Source organism: Sarcophilus harrisii, chromosome 3 (assembly GCF_902635505.1).
Source record: "Sarcophilus harrisii chromosome 3, mSarHar1.11, whole genome shotgun sequence".
NCBI classification, from domain to species: Eukaryota; Metazoa; Chordata; class Mammalia; order Dasyuromorphia; family Dasyuridae; genus Sarcophilus; species Sarcophilus harrisii.
In genome coordinates, this window is record NC_045428.1 from 554,644,636 (window position 1) to 554,665,560 (window position 20,925).

The following is a 20,925-nucleotide window of genomic DNA, read 5'->3' on the forward strand; positions in this document are numbered from 1 at the left end:
ATCCTCCTGGTCTTCTAGATGTCCCATGAGAAGGAGGCTGGGATTAAACCATAGAAAGTGAATGATGGCTTCTCTTCTTTTCCCCATCCTTGTCCCCTCTCCATCTGCCGTCTTCTTCCCTGCTTCCCTGGCCCTTCAGCCCGTGGGGCTTACTGGGGCCGTGTGCAGTTAACCCCCTTTCCCTTCCAGGCTGCTCTCATTGCCTCTCTCAGGTCTGTGAGGTAAGGCAGGCAGGCTTGGAGCGAGAACATTCAGGGGGTCCTCTCTAGCCCTCAGTTTCTCTATAAAATGTGCATCAGGGTATGAGTATGAGAAGGAGAATACCCAGAATTAGGTGGAGAAAGGCTGGGAATAGCATCTTCTAGAAGGAGCCGTGTTCTTGTGAGTGCAGAGAGCAGCCATGTGAGGGAATCTGAAGGTTATTGGGACCTTCTGGTCCCTCAACAAAGTGGGGTTCAGTACTACAGAGGACTCTAAATGCAGACCCTGAGGAGAGCCAAGCCTTGAGCCTGGGGCCAAGGGCTGGGAGAAGGTTTAGAAAAGAAGCGCCAAGGCCTGAGGGTCAGCAAGGCCCTCCCTCCCCCCATGCCCTCCAAGGGGGCTTAATCTCTAAGGAGCTTGGGGGGAACAGGCCAAGAAGTCCACCTCCCTGGTTCTGGCAATTACCATTGTGTAGCAGTGAGGAAAGAGGGATAGCAAACGAGGGATAAAAGAGGCCAAAGGCCACAACTTGTGCCTCCAAGCCAGGCAGGAGGCTGGGGAAATTGGAAGGGTGACTAGAGCCCAAGGGAAGTGGCGTGAGCAGCAGTGGCCAGGAAGGATCTTGGGGGGAGGGAGTGTGCATAATGAGACATCCCCCATCTCTTTCAGCACAACATGCCTTTCTGGCGGATCACAAACCACGGAGACCTTGTGTCACTCCACCAAGCCCTGGAACTGGATTTCCTGTAAGGATGGGAGCTGAGATGCCAGCCCCATGAGCCCTTCTCCTCCCCACGGGGGCACTCCTCTCCTCAGAATGAGACGCGAGCCCAGCTGGAGCCCAGGGCAGGCCGGGACAGTTTGTTTTCTCCAGGAGGGGCATCCATCCCAGGGCACACCCTGGTAGCGAAGCAGGCGACGGATGGAGAGAACGGCAGTCTCACCTTAGCTACAGTGATTTAATTCTTCTCCTTTTGTTTTCTTTAAAAAAGAAAAAAAAAAATCCCTGAGGCAGAGTTGTGCTCAAATGTAGTGTGTGATGGGAAAACACAGTGCTATTAACTTGTGGTCAATAGGTTAGAAGCAGAAAACTCTTGTGACCTCTCTCCGTCCTTTGTAGTCTATTTAGCTATTGAATTTATTCCCGGTGAATGGATGTGCTATTTTTATAGGTCAGGGTCTGGTCTCTGAAGCAGATTTTCTCTTTGTCCCTTTAGTAAGCCAAAAGTTGGGGAACAGGAGGATAGATTTTCTTGGAAAACATGAAATGAATCGTCTCTGATCTCCATTACCCGTGCCAGTAGCTTTTCCTTGGCCCCTTTCTGTTCTCCACTTTGAGGTTGGGTGCCAACTCCCTCCTCCTCGCTGCCCTCCTCCCCAGCTGTCCTGAACCATCTCTCATTTGGGCTTGCCCCCTCCTGCTGAGGTCACCCAGTATAGGGACTGGTCCTTAAGGAGCTGTAGGGGGGAGGCACCCAAGCCTCTGCACTACAGAGCGCCCCCCCCACAAGTGACCTTCTGTCATGTAATGCCTGTTGTGAAAACATCTTCTCTATCCCTGAGCCTCCCTTGCCAAACCCAGGAGAAACAGCCCTGATTCCTACCCGCCCCCTTCCACGGTGTCTGCCCTATCCCCACAAGTGCCAGGCATCTGTCCACCGGGCCAGCCCGAGCAGCCCAGGAGAAGGCCCTTGTACCTCTTTGCACATGTCCCATCTCGGTGGTGCCCTGGGCCTGCTCTTCTCCCTCTCTCCCAGTCCTTGTCGCTGCCTCCTCAGGCTGGCCCACCAGCCTCCTCTCGGGCTCTGCCCACACCTCTGGGGCAGCCCCTCTTCTGCCAACAGCCACGGGGACATAGCCCAGGCCCCTTTTCCCTGTGTAGATGCTGCTGCTGGGCCCGGGCACTGCACTAGGCCCTTGGACCTGAAGCAGGGTTAGCCCCGACATCCGAGGGCTGGTGTTTGCTCTCCGTTGGTTAAGCTGCAGGAATGCCAGGCATTTGGGCTGTTGCTGGGACCCGATTTTCCACTGGCTCCCAGTTAGATGGCATCTTTGGGGCTCCCTCTGCCAGGCTGGAGATCCTGGGGAATACTCGATAGAAGAGGAACGGCTCAGTCTGCCTCTTGACCTGTAGCCTCACCTTGGCCTCCAACCAGACAGGAACCTGGCTGGGGGCTTCAGAAGGCTCTGCTGCCTCTCTTCCAGAGGGCTGCACTCTGCCAGCCTAAAGGGAAGGGCCCAACCCTGCCCGAAGCAGGAGCAAGAAGCAAAGGGGACACTGGCCCTAGGACGAAAAGGGCCTGGATCTTAATGCCCTAAGAAGCCGCCCCCTCCATCTCTCAGAATTGGCAGAAGGCTCTCAGTCAGATGCACCTTGACCTGCAGAGCAACATTAGGAAGATGAGCCTCCCTTCTCTCTGGTTCTCTTGCTTCTCTCACACCTACCCCCGAGGATGCCGTGCCGTGAACTGGGCAAGAACAGTAGAGGAATCCGCCCTCCACCTTCCAACACCTGTCACCCCATAAAGAGTTCTCCACTCCTGTGATGTAGGGAGCCTAGAACCCTGGGAGCTTCCCCCCATTACAGGGGCCACGTTCATTCCTGGCCAATAGCAGGGTGCCGGTTGTTCACAGGTGAACTCTGACCTTGCCCAGGGAGGAAGCTCTCCCACCTGGAGGGCAACTGGGCCACTCCCATCCCCTTGGGCCCCCTGCCCCAAAGGGGAGGCCTGGAGGAGTCTGCCCCTACTTTACCACTTTGCAGTGTTCTCCCTACTCAGCACACACATCCCTTGTCTCCAAGAGGAATCTTTGTAATGGAGAAATCTGTGTTGGGCTGGGCCCGGTAGGGCAGGAGCCAAGGAAAGCTCTGAATCCTTTAGTTGCTAATAGTCTAATGGAACATGCCCGAAACTCTTTGTATTTGAGACAATCCCCCACGGAATTAGCCAAGTGAACGACACTTCCACCAGACGTTGGTTCCCGTAAGATGGGTCCAAAAACTCCCCCTGGTGATCCGGAGCTGTCGGGAGACCCTGGGCTCATAGTGTAGCTTCACTCTCGAATGTAAAACTGACCGTGCCTTAGCGTCACCATGTCCAGAGCACTGACAGGGCCGTCCATGTGTCCGTGAGATGGAGTGGCCCCCGGCCAGCCCACACTCCTGCTTAGGCCCCCTCCACAATGTGCGGATCTGCTTTGATTTGGTTTTTTTCCTTGCATCCTCTGCCGAGAGGTCAGTGCAAAGGGCGGCCATCCTCGCTCCAGGTAATGCTCTCAGGCCTGCTTCCATGGAAGGATAGGATGGCGGCAGATTGCATTTGAGGGGAAATGCTGGCGGCCACTGGGCTCTTCCCAGCCAGAGTGAGTGTGTGGGCGCTGCCAGAGCCCAGGAGCTACGGGCTGCAGATCATGCATGAGCACGACTGAACCCCCTCCCGGGAGCTGAGCTGGACAGAAGGCCGCAGCGGGTCCTGCGAGGGCAGTCTCGCTTTGCAGAACTTCCCAACCCCAGAGACAAATTTCATTTCTCACCATTCCTTGTTTTGTTATTTGTTCAGAAACTGAAGCATTCAAACTATAGAAACCAGATTTGAATCCCAGGAGGTCTCGGGCCACAGGAAAGAAATTGTCACGTCCCGACCCTGGGTGATCCCGGTAGCAGTGGTCCAGTCCTCCCTTTGTTCCCTCTCAGAAGGCTGGAAAGCAGAACTTGGCTAGTCCCTAATGCACTGACAGGAACTATCCCCCTTAAGGACTGATTCTGCTCAAAACTGGATTTTCCCTCTGGACTTAAGATGCCTCAAAGCAGGAATACACATTGGATTTGGAATATTTATGTGACCGAGGGCATTCGTGGCTGTAGATTCCTTGACCATAATGTTATATGTAATGGGAACTATCTTATAAACTTGAAAAAAAATAAAGTTTTTATTTTCTATACAATTGACTTCTGGCCCATCTTCTAAAGGGACACACGAGCATTGAGACACAAGCCACTGACTTTAAAACTCAGCAAGGTTCCTCCCCAAAGGGTGGCTGGGCACAAGAAGCTCTACTGAGGGCAGGGGCCAGGGGGAAAGTATCCAGGACGAGACTTGGTTTCTCGTGGATTTTCTGTTTCCGGCTCAGTATAACCTCCAATACATCCATTTTCCTCTCTACTCCCATTTCTTGTTTTCATTTTTAAAGAAAAAAGGAATGGATTGGACGATTTCTAAAATTCCCTAGCAGGAACCAGTTGCTACAGCAGGAGTCCTGAACTTCCAGGCCTGAGAAAAGGCCATCTGTCCTTAACATGCGAGGGCTGCTGCTGGTTCTTTTGGGGTGAGAGGCTTCTTCTTGAGGCAGGCAGAGCCCCACCTTTCTAGGAGAGCCGGGCTCGGGCACAGCACATTCAGAGGCCCTTTCTCCGGAAGAGATGCCAGGTTACCGGCCACAAAGAATGACACATCAGTCTGTGGAGCCAGTGGTCTTCCTAGCTGGGACAAGCTCCTGGAGGAGCAGTGTTAGGGCCTGGGGACCAGAGCAGAAGGGGCCCCCACATGGCAGTGACAAAAGGCGCTCTGCTGAGGGAATGCAGGCGCCAAACCAGCCACTGCTTCTGTGGGTGATGGTGACCGTCACCTCTGGGGTCCGCCAGCACCCAGGCCCAAGGTCCTCTTTCGGGCCTCAAGTCTGCGGGATGGGATGCCAGAGCCAGGATGCTCGGCCCTCTGGAACCTTTCTTTCAGTTGTTGTCTCCCACGCCCCAAAACAGCCTTCATGGCTGGCGTGTGGCCCACCCCCGGTGGAGAGGACTGTGCTGTTTCTGCCTGCCGACGTCTGTCCTGGACCTGCGTCCGGGTCAGAGCCAGCAGCCAAGGGTTGCCTCGGACCGGTCCGATACAGAGAAGCAGGGCCCAATTTCAGAGGTTTTAATAAAACCACAACACTAAACAACAGACTCTCCCCAACACAAGCAGCATCTCTCCCTCCCGCCCAGGCAGAAGGGACAAAGAAACGACACAAAGAACAAGCGTCTCCTTCCTGACAAACAGTCCTCGAGGCAGGAGGAACGCGTTGGTCGTGGTGTGAGGCTCACAGGCACCTGAATTGGCACTGATGGTTGGTCCTTCCCAGCTCCAGCAGGGGGAGGTACGGCCGGCCTTGGGCGCTGCCCAGGCACACTGGCACACCCTCCCCCGCCCCGGAAGCTTGGCCAGGAACACCACCGACCATGGGGGGCGCTGGCTCAAGAGCAAGGGCCAGAGGGCAGACACCAGGAAGGCCCCGTCTCCCCCTTGTCTACCCTCCCCAGTCCTGCGGCCCCAGAGGCCTCGGACACTCCTCCCATCTCCAAGGAGAAGCCAGAGTCGGCCTCCCCAGACCGGGCCCGTGACGGCTCAGAGGTGGCCATTCACTCCCTCACTCTTGGCGGGGGCAGCTAGGGGGAAGAAGCACTGGGCGAGTTTGGCCATCCGCCTGTTCTGGTGCCAGTGCTGCGGGGCGAAGCTGCGGCTCCCATCGCCCTCGTCTAAGGCCGCCGCCGGGCGGCTGGGGTGCAGCCACTGGTAGTAGGCGCCCCGCAGCCCCAGGCCCAGCAGGAAGGAGAGCGCGGCCCCGGGGAGCAGCCCTGGCAGCAGGGAAGGGCTGGGGAGCGGGACGTTGTGGGCCAGCCAGGTGCCGCCCAGGAGGGCGCTGTCCGTCACCAGGAAGCCAAAGTGGATGATGCTGCGGCTCAGGGTGCTCCCTTCTGACACGTTAAACCAGGAGAAGTAGAGGATGACGGCCACGGTGCCCCGGAACAGCCACTCGGCCGCGGCGCCTGCCATGAAGTCTGTGTTCTGCAGCCACACCCAGAGCAGCAGGACCACCCAGAGGGTCAGGAAGTGGATGGCCACGTACCTGGGCCAGACGGTGGAGAAGAGGGCCAGCGCCACAATCCGGGGCCACAGCAGCAGCAGGTTCCAGAGGAAGTAGACGGCAGAAGGGAGGTAGCCCGGGGAAGGCTTGCTGGGGAGGCAGCTCCGGAGGGCCCGGTAATAGTCCAGCAGGGCCCACGCAATGCAGACAAAGGACGTACCGATGCCCAGCCCTGCAAAGGGTGAAGGAACGCTGAGCCTCGCGGCGCCACCGGAGGGCACGGCCCATGTCTCAGCCCTGGCCACTGCCCAGAGACTCGAAACGAGACCGGCCCGTCCCCGAGGGAGTCCTGCCCTGCCCTGGCTGGGCCCACTCGGCCAAGGAAATCCCTGGGGGCTGTGGCCCTGTGAGGGCCAAAGCAGGGTCGTTTCTCAGGTGAAGGGTCTACCTCAGTCCCAGCTTTCCTAGGCCTACCTCGGGGCTGGAAGGAAGACGAGGCAGGAGGTCTGGAACAGGGCAGAGGGGCCACCCCAGGATTCTTCCACACAACTGAATGACACAGTTTTTTCATGGTGTCCAGGAACCAAAATAACGACCTCAAAACGTGCAATATTCTTCAGTGCCCCATGAGCTGGCTGCAGAACGCCCAGCTTAGGAACCTTGGCTCTGGGCACTCTTGTCCCTTCCTACTCCAGACCCTGACCCAGTGCTGCAAACTTCAATGAGAAGGGTTTTCCTAGGCCCAGGGCGTCTCTCCAAGGAGCAACCAACTCCTTTGGGCTTTTGGAGACAAATGTTTTGTTATTTATTAGGACCGAAAATTCTGCCCTTTACAAGGAAATCCTCAGTGTGCCTGGTAGGCCAGGCCCTCAACCCCGGGTGTGCCGGTGAGCCCAGACTCATTCTGTTCCTCTCTGCCCAGTCCCATGCTCTCCTAGCTTCCCCGGGCACTTGATGACCCATTTTAAAAGCCAAGCCCAGGAATGCAGCCCAGATGTCTGGGCTCCCACAGTCCTAGGCCTGCCCCATGGAGCCCATCCAGACCTGGGTCATCTTCCCACCATGAACGCTCACTTCTCATCGTTTCTGTAGGATTGTGTTTGTAGAAATTATCCCTGAGGATTATGGATCCACCTCCTGACCTCATCAGCTTACCTCAGTGAGCATTTATTAGGCTCCTACTATGTGCAAAGTCCTGGGGACACAAAGCCCACCAGTTGCTGCTGTCAAGGAGCTAACAGTCTAATTAATGCATGACACAACATGCAAACAACACAGACAAGGAAAATTTCACCAGGATTAATTGGGGTGGAACAGGGGTCTCAGGGGAAGGTACTGAGATTAAGGAGGATGAAGAATGGCTTTCTGCAGAAGGCCAAACTTTTAACAGGACTTGTGGGTGGGCATTCCAGGCATGGGGTCCAGCAGGGAAAATGCCAGAGGTGGGAAATGGAAAATCTTATTTGAGAAGCAGTGAGGAGGACAAGGAGGGGAAGGAAGGCAAAGATCTAAGGCCTTAAAGGTCAAAAGGAGCAGTTCTTTCTCGAGGCACTGGGGAGCCACGGGGCTTTGCTGAGGAGCAGAGCGACATGATCAGGCCTGTGCTTCAGCAAGAGCACCAGCCGGGGGGAGGGACTGAGGCCGTTTCTTCCATTGGGATGTAGCGACATTTGGGTCTCCCTGGGAAGCCGGGTCATTCTCTTTACCCCCAAACCATCCCTCTCCTGAATTTCCTGACTTTGGTCCTTCCAGCTGCCCGTGTTCACCCCAGCATCATCCCTGTTTCTCCCTCACCCCACATGGCCAATCAGTTGTCAAATCACTCGCCCTTGTCTTCCCAAGTCTGCCCATTTCTTCCCTGTCCATCCGCTCTCCTCACACAGCAATGGCCCAGTCTGATCCTTGGCCATCTTTCCTAGCATATGCAGTGGTTCTCCTGTCTCAGGTTCTTCCCTACACTAAGCCATCCTCCAGAGCCCCAGCTAGGGTCCTAATGGGTAGGTGGCACTTATCCCACTCCCCCGCAGGGATGGGCAGAACCTCTTGGTTTGACTTTTGACCTGGCTTTCCTATCCATAGCTCCCCTTCTGGTTCTCTGCACTTCAGCTACCATGACCTTTCTTTGTCAAATTTAACCTCCTAGCTCTAAGCCTTTGCCCAGACTGTGCCACGTGGTCTAAAAGATACACCCTCCCCCAGGAGGAATTGGCATCCCTCCTAGTTGTCTTCAAAGCTCAGCTCAGGTGATACATTTCACCTGACACTATTCTTGATCTCCCCAGCTAAAAACCTAAAAATTACTGTTTTTTATTCTATGTACAGGGTGTCCTAAAAGTCTTAGTGCAGCTTTAAGCTATTAAATGCACTAAGACTTTGAGACACCTTTATATCTTTAATATACATATATATATGAATATTATAGCATGTATATGAATATGTATACTAAGTATATATACATATATAGTGTGTATATAATACATATACATAGTATACATACATAAGTATGTATGTGTACACAGTGCATATGAATCTTATGCATAGACACAAATGTGTCTCTGTTTTGCATTTCCTTCAGCAGAATGTAAACTTCCTAAGAGTAGGGGCTGTTGCTTTCATTCTTTATAGCTTCAGTGTCCAGCCCAGACTTGCCTTTCCCTTTCCACAATATGGGTCTTTGAACCCCAACATTTCACAAACACCCTTCCCCAAGGCCCCCATTCTTGGCAGGGAGTATTTGGGTATGGGGAACAACGGGGCTTTTGTTTCATCTTCATCATAGGAAACGGGCTTATCCAAGATCACACAAGGAGCAAAACCTCCACTACCTGGAGACTCAGATTCTGGCCTGGAGCTGCCGCTGCCACAGGATCAGACCTTTGCCCCCCATCCAAGTCCGCTAATCATGCTCGCCTGGAATCCAACCTCCCAATCCCTGGCAAGCTCAAATTTGGGCAGGATGTATGTATCCTTTCTAGCCCGAGGCCCTGAGATCTTCATCTACCTAAAAGAGATAATATCCCCTTCACTTGACATCCAAGGAATCTCTGGAAAAGCAAAAACACTAGGATCCTTTGGGACATTTTTCTCCAGTCCTGAAACATGCACCTGTCACTCCCCCCTGGGCCTGGAGGGGCCGCCTCCCTCCTACCCCTCACCCCCAGCCCCCGAGGGTTCTGGGTCAGCACTCACACTGATAGTATTCCACTTTGCCCGTGCACAGGGTGATGTGGAGGACCAGGATGAGCTGCGGTGTGGCCTCCAGGAAGGTCTCGAAGAGCCGCAACATACTGATGTCCATGGAAATGAAGGTGGCGTAGTCCAGGTCAATCTCAGCCGGCTCCTCCTGCCTCCACAGGGAAAATCCCACTTTCAGGGCCTGGACACACCTGGGAAGACACCCACAGGGCCAGAATTAGTCCCGTCTTTCCCGAGCAAAGCCCCCCTCATTCTAGCACCCAAATACACCACAGGAGGAGGCCTGGGGACACCGACTCCAGCTTCCCGGCCTGATCCAGGTTGATAATCCCCTTTCAGCACACTTTGCATCACTCTGCTTGAGGACCCTAGGATTTGAGCCTGCACTAGCGGCTTCACGTACTTTGGATTTCTCCAATCCTATAGCAACACTGCTCACATTGAGCTTGCAGTCCACTAAAACCCTCAGACCTTTTCCAAACAAACCGCGATTTTGCTTTGTATTCCCCATCTTGTACATGTGGGGTTGATTTACTAAATCAAATGTATCAGATTCCACTTTTGTCCCTTTTAAATTTGGTCTCACATTCTAACCTGCCAAAATTCAGCAATCATTTAGTAAGTGCCTACTATGTACATGGCACCAGGATAGAAAGACAAAACATGGGAGGTCCCAAACCTGTCATTTGTCCCAGCTTTGTACTGTCTGCAGCTTTGAAGAGGAGACCATCTGTGTCTTTAGTCAAGTTACTGATAAAAATGGCATCAGAAGGCTAAGCAGTCAGCCAACAAACAGTTATTAAGGGCTTCCCATGTGCCAGGCACTGTGCTAAGTGCCAGGGATACAAATACACAACTTCTGGCACACTCCTTCCAAGTGGACACCGAATCATCCAAGCAGCCCCCAAACTACAAAACTGTTTCAGTTTAGGCCACGTCACTGCACCTCCTCCACGGGAACAGTATGACAGTCCAACGGTAAAATCTAGGTATGCTCTTATCTACAGCACTCCCCAGATCCCATTAAGAAAATGAATTCCCTTCTAAATAAGGCCATGTTGGCTCACTGGACCAAACCCTTCACTAAGCATCCCTCTGACAGGGAGTTTTGTGGACAGGAACAAAGGTTAAGGCCACTGGACTACAACTTGTCTAACAGGAAGCAGTTTGGATCTGGTCCCCTGAAGTTAGCAGGTCCTTATGACTTTGGGTGCTTCTGTCCCGTCTTTTCCTGGCAAAGATGGTTCTCTTTGACAGAGAAAACAGAACAATACAGTTTGGCATGGGGGTGGAACACAGACCTCGGGGTCAGGAAGACCTAGATTCCAATTCTGCCTTCCATATTAAGATTGAAGATGTGGAGCGGGAAGGGACTTTAGGGGTCAACAGGTCCAACTCTCTCCCTTTACAGAGTTCTAGCCACTAAATCCCCACCCCTACTGCAGACTATCTGGACTAATTTTCTACCCCCCGCCATAGAGGTAGTTCTCCAAGAGTGGATAGATCCTGTCTTTTTGCTTATGTACCCAGTGGTTTAGCACAGTGCCTGGCCCACAGTATGAGTTTAATAACTTTGTCTAGTCTAAAAGGAAGGGGAAGAGAATGACTTCTAAGGTCCCTTCATCTGTAATTCTAGGATGCTCTGATACCCACCTTCACTCTGGCAGTCTGCAGACCTATCACACCTTTGTCCTATTACTGGAACTCAAAATTGGGTTACATAAAATATTAGGTTAAAAAAAAAAAAACAAGTTAAATACCAAAGTTTTTTTGTAATCCTTAACTTCAGTCCCCAGCCTTGATTTACCCTGAGTTTTGGTGGTTTTTCCAGGCCTATTTTGAAAACAAGAGAAAAGTAACCCATCATCAAAGCAATGGGAAGGAGACAGAGCAAACGGGCAGCTCCTTTGGTTTTGTAAACCTTTATGCATTTTTGTTTTCAGTCAAAAAGGCAATAGTTTGAATTTCAACAGGAGCCATGGCCCATTTGGCCTACACTCATGAAACAGGGAGGGCTCTTCAATTCAAAACCAACAAATTAAGAGCCAGCCTCTTGAGTACTGGGCCCTTCACAAGGATCTACCACTCCTAAGAGTCCTATCTAAGACATGGGACAGGTATTATGACCCCATTTCAGAGGTAAGGAAACTGAGACCCACTGAGGAGAAAGATTTGCCCTCCATCACAGAGCAAATAAAACAGGGAACAGGAACCTGAAGCTGTCGCTTAAAACTATGAGAACTCTCCAAAAATGTGTCCATCTAATCCAGGGGCTGAAGAAGTGAATCTGAGTAAAAGTCCACAAATAAAATGTTGTTCTGGTCCCTGGCAACATCACAGACAAGAGAGACTATCACTTTTTTTTAATTGCAGCATCTTTGCTCCCAAGGACACCATGATGACTGCACTGAGCTGGAAGAATGATATTTCTCCAAGTCTTACCAGACCTCACCCAAGTCACAAATGGAAGGCTGAGAATGCAGCAGGCTTGGCAGCCAGCACTGTCCACTCCTGGAAATCATGTCTAAGCCACAAGCAATGGGGAACTGGACAATCACCGGCCCATCTGCCACCAACTGACTCACTGGTCAAGAAGTCCCTCTTCCGTCTAGGTCTTGCAAAGAGGTGGATGAGGTGATCCCAGAAGTCTGTTCCTGCTTTGACTTCCATGTTCATAATAACTGGCATTTCTATAGTGAGAGGCAGCTTGGTACAGCGGAGCAAGACTAAGTGACTTACAATTCTAGCCAACATGTCCCCGTTGGGTAGGAACATGGGCAAGAAACTGTCTTACTTCCAAGGGGAATGGGAGAAAGAGAGGAAAATAATGCCTGATAGAGAGACAGGAAGGCGGACGGAACATTTCTTCAGATGTCAGGTCTCCAACCTAACTTCTCTGCCTCCTCGTCTCCCTCCATCCCGGGCTTTACAGGTCCCAGAGGGACGCTAGCAGGGCTAGCCTAGTCTGCGTTTCCAGCATTTTAATTCCTAGGATTGAGCCCATCTCAAAGGGTTTAAATACTCTTATCTAATCTAAAGGGAAGACAGAACACTTAACACATCCTGTCTGTGTGACCCTGGGTAAGTCACTTAACCCCAACTGCCTCCGCCAAAAGCTAAAAAAGGTTAAGACTTAGAGCTCAGAGCCGGGGAGTGGGGGCAAGCTTACCCCAGGCTTGGGACAGAGGCGGCCTCCGGCACTTACAGCCGGGGCTCGGACTGCAGCCGCTAGCAGCGGTGGTAGTTAGCAGCGGGAGCAGCAATAACGACACTAAGAGTTTCTACCGAGGGCGCCGGGCCGTGCAAGGGAAGCCAGAAGACCCGCCTCAGACCCAGCCTCAGACAGTGGCCGGGTCCCCCTAGAAAAGTCACGTAAGGGCCGCCCGCCTGCACTGCCCGGCGGGACATGACAGCGGCGGCTCCGGGTCATTGAGCCTTAGACGAAGCGCTCAGCAAAGAGCCGGCGCACGGCAGGCGCTCGCTAAAGGCCCGCGCCCTTCCCAGGGGCCCGCCCAGAAGGCACCGGGACCCCAAGGGTCACAGCCCCCCGGGCGCCGGCGCGGGGACTTGCCTGTGCAGGTAGCCCAGGTGCAGGAGGTGTAGCAGCGCCAGGCGGCGGCCCGGGGGCAGGCCCGGGTGCAGGCCGGCGGGGTCCCCGCGGTACCAGGCCCAGCTGAAGAGCTGCAGGACGGCCGAGGCGAGGCCCAGCGTGGCCAGCTGCAGCGCGGCCCACAGCAGGCGGCCCTGCCGCGCGTACTGGCCCGCGGCCCACACGTCGGCGCCCAGGTCCAGCACGAAGGCGCCCGTACCGAGCGCCGTCAGCAGCAGGTCGCGGAGCCGGCAGGCCCGGGGGGGCCCAGGCATGGTCCCGCTTCCTCCCGCCTCCGCCGGCCCGCTCCCGGCTCGGGGTTCTGGCGGCGGGCCGGCGGGTCAGTGAGGGACGGACAGGAATGGGGGCAGGGAAGTCCCGCCCCGTCCATTCCGTCCCCTCCTATCCCCGCGACGCCCCGCCCCTGGCATCCCCTGCCCCTCCTCTCCTTACGTAGTCCCTTCCCTTCCTCTTCCCCCTCCCTCCCCGCCCACTGCCTCTAGGCAATGGGTCGAGGTCAGCAATAAGCCACCCCTCCCCCATGGGACGGAGCCCAAGGGAGCTCCCCCCTGGCCCTCTCCTCCCCCACTAGGCCCCGGGATCTTTGTTTTTAAACCCGGAGTAGCCTCAGTTTCCCCCTCGTAGCCAAGGCTGCTCCTTGCCCAAAGCCCTCTCCCTCCCCCCTTAATGGAGAAGGGAAACCTTTCTGAAAGGTCAAGGGTACAATTAACCAAGATGGAAGCCTTTATTGATCTTTGGTTCCTTATCCCTCGGAAGTGTGGCCTGTGGAACCCCGACTCCTCCTCCAGGCTTCCGATCACTGGAGGAGCCCCAGGTCCCATGGTCACCGTGCTACAGAGCTGCACATAAGATGTCAAGGTGGGAGAGACTTCACGGGTCAGTCAGTCCAGATTAAAGTGAGATTTAGTTAAAATAAATAAAGTCACTGCACGTTAAAACCAAGCAGGGAGTCTCAGCTATGGAGGAGTGACTGCCCGTCTATCCGAGTGAGACACCCCTGGTCCAAACCTCTCTATTTTCCTCATCTGAAAATGATCTTTTTGGGGAGGGTCTGGGAAGGGAAATCAGAGAAGGCTGTAAATCAGTCAAATCCACAAGCATTTATTAAACACCTACTATGTGCAGACTGCAGACTTAAGCCTGGGAATCAGAAGGTAAAAGGCCGTGCCTGCTCTGGAGGCAAAAAAAGACATGTAGGGGATAAACTGTCCATGACTTTCCCCAAAGATGCTGTTTTGGCTGAGATCTGAAGGAAGCTAGGGACAGCCGGAAGTGGAGAAGAGGAAGAGGATGTAAGGCTTAAGGCACAGAGCCAAAGCCTGGAGTCCAGAAAAGGGCCAAGGTCCTGGCCTCTGGGTAGAAGCCTGCAGTCAGGAAGCCCCGGGTTCAAACCTGCCTCAGACACTTATTAGCTGAGTGGGCCCAATTCACTTCTGCCTGCTTGGTCTTCTCCTTTAAATTGGGGATAATAACGCCTCCCTCCCTGGGTGGTTGTGAGGATCAAATGAAAGATGTGTCAAGGGCTGGCACAATAGTCACTCACAATAGGCACACAGAGGAACTGAATAAATCCTCCCTTCTTTGAGGTACGGCAAGGAGTGCCCTGTCCCTGAATGGCAGATTACTGGAGAGGGGATTGGGAGGGGGGAGGGCCAGGCTCGAAGGGCTTTCTCAGTGCACTGCTCTTTCCACACATGTGCCCCTGACTCCCCAGCAGCCCTGCAGCTTTCGGCCTCAGCTTGTGCCTGCCCTGGGCCCTCTCCCCACAATGCTTCTCTTCTACTGGGGAGCCAGGGCTCGGATCAAGTGAAGCCCCATCATCAGGCAGAGGAGGAACAGGGGCCCCGAGAGGCCACAAGCAGAGCCCACCGCCTTGATGCACCTTTCATAGTTTGCAAAGTCCACCTCCCTCATGGCACACAGGTGCTCCGCCCGGCAGCCCTGGTCACAAGGGTCCAAGTCATAACTGACAGAGTTGTACTGGTAGTATCTCTGCAGGGCCCGGTTATCCCGCGTGATCTGGTCCAGCACCTGCTGCATGGAGGCTGCTGAGCCGTCCCGGGCCTGGAAGGCTTCGGTCAGTCGGTATTCTTTGTCCCACCTTGGGGCCTGCAGGTTGGCTTGGGTGAGGTTTAAATAATAAGTCACCATGTCCTGAAGGGGCAAGGAGAGCAGCCAAGTCAGCTAGGATCTGGTGAATGCAGAATGCTCCAGTTCCCTCCTCTTCCATCCCCTCTATCTCTTCCCCTCACCTCTTCCTACTCTCCTTCCACTTCCATCTCCTCCTCTTTATCTTCTTCCTCAAACTCTTCTTCCTCCTCATCTATCTCTTCCTCCTTCTCTACCTCAAATGCCTGGTAGCACTTAAGATATATTATCTAATGCTGACAGGCTGGACTTAAACCCAGGGCTTCTTGACTCCAGGCTCAGCACTCGATCTAGCTATGATTACTCTCATATGACAAATGAGGGGGAGACGGAATAAGAATAAGACTTTATAGTTCCTATTACAAGCCAGGCGAGTTTTACAAACATTATTTCATTTGAACCTCACAACCCTTGGGAAGTAGGTGCTGTTTTTATCCCCATTTTTACATTTGAGGAAACCAAGGTAAATGGGGAAGAAGAGACTTGCTTAGGACCATGAAGACCTGAGACTGGACTTAAATCTAAGACTTCCTGACTCCTGTCTCAGGGCACACAATCCACTGAGTCACAAGCTCCCTCAGAGCTAAGAGGTTCCTTACCAAAATATTGGCCAAATATGGCGGGGTAGTGAATTGTGGAAGTGGAAACCCAATGCTGGCTGCTGGGCCACTCTCCTTTGCCCTTCCTGTTACTTGTGACCAGGGAGCCCTCCTCAAGGGATTTCCAGTGACCACCCTAGCCCTTGGCCCCAGTTCTCGTATGGGATCCTCAACATCAAAACTGGATTGCCAGCTTGCAGAGGCACCGCCAGCCCCATCTGGGGCTCTAATGAGAAGGGCTGAGGGCCGGCACCACAGGGATGGCTGTGTGAGCAGATCAGAGCAGAGGCAGGGGAAATGCTGGGTGTGGAGGCAAAAAGCAGATTTTGTAACTAGATGGGGTGAAGAAGGCATTAGCTGGGAGTGCTGTACAACACATCACATCCATCTCAGTTTCTCTGCCGATATTGCTACTGTCCAAATTCAGGCCCTCCTTATCTTCTTCCTGGACTATTGCACAGCATCTTAATTAGCGTCCTTCCTCTTGTCTGTCCTTCAATCCAAATCAAAGCAGTCAAACAGGCTTCCTAAAGCACAGGTTTGCCTTACTCAAAAACCTATGAGGGCCCTTGTGGCCTCTAAAATAAAACACAAATTCCTCAGCTTAGAACTGAAAGCCCTTCCCTACTGGCTCCTACCTCCTTCCTAGATTCATTACACAGTATTCCCTTATTCCAGTCCAATTGATCTATTTACTTACCTGAAGTTGTAGGGTAACTGGATCATAGTCCCAGACTCGGATCCCAGGATTATTAGCTCCATTGTTCACCCCAGGAAGTGTTGTTTTCCAGGGAGTCACCCCAGGAGCTAGAAACATGACACCAATGGGGCCCCCTTTAAGGAAGAAGGCAGAGATGAGAGCGGTTTCTTACACTCATATTCAAGAACGTCTAAAATCTAGCCCCACTCTACTTTTATTTCTTTAAAATTTTTCAATTAATCAATATCTGTTTTCTTTCCCACTCTTCTTTTCCACCCTTATGTCATAGTGGTCCTCTCTATATGTTCTAAATTACAGCTAACCTGCCTACTCACAACCCCCCTAAGGTTACCTTTGCTCTCATTATGCCTTATGATGAGATTACCCTCTTCTAATCTCCTCCTATTCATCCTTTAAAACCTTCAAATGGTAATCTCCTTCAGGAAAGTCTCCCTCTTCAATTTTCCTGGATAGTAATAATCTTTCTTCCCTTGTATTCCAGAACAGTTTCTCATTTCTGGCATTCATTTCTACAGACATGTCTTATTTTCCCCTACCTGATCACATCCTCCATAAAGGAAGAGTCCAAATCTTTATCTGAAACATGTATCTTCCCCATCAGCATGATGCTCCACCAATAGTAGATCCTTAATTTGTTGGCATCATTTATGAAACTGCAATATAAGAAACTCCTGAGTCCTAAGGGTAGCTGGGTGTTGCAGTGGATAAAATACGGCCTGGGCTCAGGAGGACCTCCAAGTTAAAATCCAGCCGCAGACACTAGCTGTGTGATCCTCGGCCAGGCACTTGATCCTGTCTGCCTCAGCTTCCCAATCTGTAAAATGAGCTGGAGAAGGAGATGGCAAACCACTCCAGTATCTTTGCCAAGAAAACCCTGAATGGGGTCATAAATAGCGAGGCACAACTGAAATGACAAAACAATAATTCCCCGACAAAGAAATCCTTGCAGTTTCGGAAGGAAGGCTACTTTAAAAAGAAAGATGCAGCTCCAAACTCCCCTGGAGGACAGGACACCTGCCTTTGTCATCATAAAACATCCGGAAACTGTCAGTGTGGTGATGACCGAAGAACTGGCCTGCTATCACACCATGGTGTTTCCGGATGATTTCCATGTAGCGGTGATTGAAGCTGGGCCGGAACCAGGCTTTGCTTCGAGTCTTCTCAAAGAAGCCAGGGGGCACGTGGCCAATGACATACACCTGACAAAGGAAAGGTTCAAGTTCTCTGGGGTGCCAAAGGGGAAGACTCAGAGAGATGCCTCTGCCCTTCCTGAATCTCCTACACTTCTGCCTTTTGGAATCCTGGACTTCCTCCAAAGTCATAAAGTGGGATGAGCTTCTTCCATCTGTAGAGGTCTTCATGTGGAGCCGGGAGGACCACCTATGGGGGATGCAGTAGCTTAGAGTCCTGTCAGCTATGGCTTGGACTGCAAGTCCCTTCCAACTTTGAGACTCTGAGAAAGGTGACAGTACCTTGGGGCAGCTTGGTGGAGCACTGGAGAGCCACTAGAGAGGTCTGGAATCAGGGAGATGAGTTCAAATATGACCTCAAACCCTTACTAGTTGTGCGAGTGCGAGTCTTAACCAGTTTTCCTCAGTTGTGAAATGGGTGATTTGTGCGTACTATCTACGTGCGTATTTTCTATTCCTCCCCTTCTGGAAACCCTCTCTGATTGTCCCAACCCAAAGACATCTCTCCCTTTTCTGTATCTGCCACTTGGCGGGCAGGAACCACTACATACTTATTACTTAGGCATGGAACACTGGCCAAGTGCCCTAGGATTTAGAGGGATTCAAGACCAATTTAAGTCATCTTCATAACATCCTCCTCCTCCTCACAGCCACTCTTTACAAATACAAAGTTCTTTATCTCATTTGATAAATAGGTTGGGATAACAACCCTCAGGGATGTAGGTGCTATTACTATCCCATTTTAGAGATAAGGAAAGGAAGCTGAAAGAGTTGCCTAGGGTTATAGAGTTTCTAAATGACTGAAACAGGATTTGAACTTTTTATCCCTACACTCTACCCACTGCACCACCTACTTATTTAGAATGCCATTGTGGCTAAAAAAAAAAAAAAAAAAAAAAAAAAATCATTGTGACTTTTGACAGCATTAAGAGCGCAATATCCAGAATGAGGAAGGTGACTGGTTCACATGCACTCTGCCCCAGTCCAACAACATCTGAGGAATTGTGCTCAGTTCTAGGCACGATATTTAGGAAAGACATGAAGAAGACATTGAAGTCATCTACAGGAAAACCAGGGGGATTGAGGGAATGCCACATCAGGCCAGAGGAAGATCCACTGAAGAAAATGGGGCTACTTAGTCTGGAGAAGAATAAACTTGAGGAAGGGGAAATTATAATTATTTTCAAGTAAAAAGGGTTGGTAGAAAAGAAAGAGATTTGACTTGTTTTAGATGGTCCCAGATAGCAGAATGAGGACAAATGAGTGGAAGCAGGAGAGATATATGCATACATATGCATATGTGTGTGTGTATGTGTGTGTGTATAAACACACATGCATAATTAATCCATCCACAAGCACTTATTAAGAATCTTCTATATACCAGGCATTGTGTTAAGTGTTGAGGAGACAGAGACAAAAGCCAAATTTAACACATGGAAAAAGGTTCCAAAAATTAGAGTTGTCCATAAATGAATGAACCTTCTGCAGTGGAGATCTTCAAGTAGAAACTTATGAATGATAAAGTGATTCCTATTAAGATACAGGTTGGACCCTTCCCTTACAAATGAGATTTTAATAACTGATAATAATAGTTATCATTTATACAGCCCTTTAAATTTACAAAGTGCTTTCACATTTATCTCATTTCAACCACCCAACAATCCTGGGAGGTTGGTGCTATTATTCCTGCTTTACAGATGAAGAAATTGAAACTGAAAAAGTTAACCAGAGTCATGCAACTAGTAAGTGTCTAAGACAGAAAGCAAACTCCAAACTAGCACCTCCAAGTTTACTGGACCACCTGGCTGTCTCAGAAGAATGATGCCTTCCTTATCTCTGCATCTTCCCCAGGAGCAGAGAGTTGGTCCTTAGTGAATGCTTACTAAATGGAAGAGAGGACAGAAGAACAGAAGGAGGCCAGGCCTGTAGCTACCTCTTCAGAAGGAGCCAAAGGTAAGCCATTTATTTACCTTTTCTCCTTCTCTGGATGCATTGGTCAGCACATCATCCAGCCACTGAAACTGGCTTCCCGGGTCATCCAGGTTGGCTGTCTGCTCGTTGCTGCTGTAGTACAGATTGGTGTTGAGAACTATGACCCGTCCAGTCCTGTTTGGCCCAGGCAGCCTCTCTGTATAGAAGGCTCCTGGGGGAACACATCAGAGAGAAGGAGCTGAAGGAAGGGTTTGGGGGGCTCCTGGTGACATGTGTGCAGACCTATACTCCTCTTATTTCAGCTCTAAGTGGAAACAGAGCAGGAGGCCAGAGGTCAGGAGCGTTGGCTTTAGGCCAGGCTCAGGCCTTAGTGTCTGCTGATCCTGGGCCAGGCCCTTTCTCTCTTCTCCATCACTTTCCTCCTCTGGAGCAGGCCTTCTTAAGCTTTTTTCACTCTCAACCCCTTTTTGCTGAGAAACTTTGTGTGACTCTGGGTATATAGGTATATAAAATAGGAACACAAATCAAACATTTGTTGATAATAAATCATACTTTCATGACCCCCATATTCAGACATGAGGTCCTATATGGGGTCATGACCCACAGAGTTTAAGAAGTTGGGTTCTAAAGGCTGATTTCTTGGGACTAGGGCCATCATTTGGGGTCTTCCTGTGCTAGCATTCTGACTTACTTAAGGACATCTGGACTTGGTCAGGCCCTGTCCTCTGTTCCATCTTTCTTTGTCTTGTCCCTTCCCAGGGACCATAGGTCCTTCTACCAGAAGCCTAGCTGATCCAGGGTATCAGTGCTCCTGGTGCAGTCAAAGTGCTACCCACAAAAATGTTGCAACACTTTTCTGTCTGGAGATGAAAAAGTCAGAAAAATATCAACTTGACTTTATTCCCTTCCCCCCCGCAAAAAAAAATCTGCTTTGGATCCAAGAGCCCTCAAATTAAGGAGCCAGACACATTTTTCTGGCTTTCAAATAAAAAGCATCTCAGGCACTTACTGGTTGCCAGCATTCAGGCCTAAATTCAAAGACCTTCATTATCAATGAGGTTCTTTTAAAAAAAAATAATTAATTAATTAATTTTGCACACATTGCTTTATAAATCATGTTGGGAGAGAAAAATCTGAGCAAAAGGGAAAAACCATGGGACAGATTAAAAAAAAAAAAAAAAAGAAAAAAGAAGTGAACATAGCAAGTGTTGATTTGCATTCAGTCTCCTTAGTTCTTTTTCTGGATGCAGATGGCATTTTTGGTCCAAAATCTATTGGGATTGCTTTGGGTCACTGAACCACTGAGATGAACCAAGTCTCTCACAGTTCATCATGGCACGTTTTTGCTATTATTGTGAATAAGGTATTCTTGGTTCTGCTTGTTTCACTCAACATTAATTTATGCTTTCAGCATCAGGCCTTTCTAAAATCACCTTGTTCATCATTTTTTGAAGAATAATAATAATTCCATTACCTTCATATACC

At 51.1% G+C, this 20,925-nt stretch overlaps 3 protein-coding genes across 6 annotated transcripts in view; 1 reads left to right on the forward strand and 2 right to left on the reverse strand.

Annotated features, from left to right (window-relative positions):
• EYA3 (EYA transcriptional coactivator and phosphatase 3) overlaps positions 1-4,746 on the forward strand; it is a 99,338-nt gene extending 94,592 nt beyond the window's left edge. For all 4 annotated transcript variants that reach the window (XM_031962466.1, XM_031962469.1, XM_031962467.1 and 1 more), the window contains one exon: positions 871-4,746. In XM_031962466.1, coding sequence (XP_031818326.1) covers positions 871-951 — 81 coding nt within the window. In that variant the 3' untranslated portion in view covers positions 952-4,746. The remainder of the gene's footprint in view (positions 1-870) is intronic.
• A 356-nt stretch (positions 4,747-5,102) lies between these two features.
• XKR8 (XK related 8) lies at positions 5,103-13,236 on the reverse strand. The gene is made up of 3 exons (XM_031962470.1): positions 12,812-13,236; positions 9,235-9,431; positions 5,103-6,277 (listed from the first exon to the last, which is right to left on the reverse strand). The coding sequence occupies exons 1-3, from the start codon at positions 13,102-13,104 to the stop codon at positions 5,586-5,588; spliced, it is 1,182 nt and encodes a 393-aa protein (XP_031818330.1). The 5' UTR covers positions 13,105-13,236; the 3' UTR covers positions 5,103-5,585.
• Positions 13,237-13,902: 666 nt separating this feature from the next.
• The window catches only part of SMPDL3B (sphingomyelin phosphodiesterase acid like 3B), a 28,410-nt gene continuing 21,387 nt past the window's right edge, over positions 13,903-20,925 (reverse strand). The window contains exons 7-10 of the mRNA XM_031962471.1: positions 19,479-19,651; positions 17,337-17,517; positions 16,298-16,431; positions 13,903-15,004 (exon numbers count right to left, since the gene is read on the reverse strand). Of these exons, the coding sequence (XP_031818331.1) occupies positions 14,630-15,004; positions 16,298-16,431; positions 17,337-17,517; positions 19,479-19,651 (863 nt within the window). The 3' untranslated portion in view covers positions 13,903-14,629. The remainder of the gene's footprint in view (positions 15,005-16,297; positions 16,432-17,336; positions 17,518-19,478; positions 19,652-20,925) is intronic.

Bases quoted from the DNA above. Each gene is read 5' to 3' on its own strand.
- XKR8 (XM_031962470.1), bottom strand. From the start codon at position 13,104: ATGCCTGGGCCCCCCCGGGCCTGCCGGCTCCGCGACCTGCTGCTGACG. The intron at 9,432-12,811 runs GCAAGTCCCCGC...GTGTCTTCCCAG, and splicing joins CACCTGGGCTACCTGCACAG to GTGTGTCCAGGCCCTGAAAG. The intron at 6,278-9,234 runs GTGAGTGCTGAC...CACCCTTTGCAG, and splicing joins CAAAGTGGAATACTATCAGT to GGCTGGGCATCGGTACGTCC.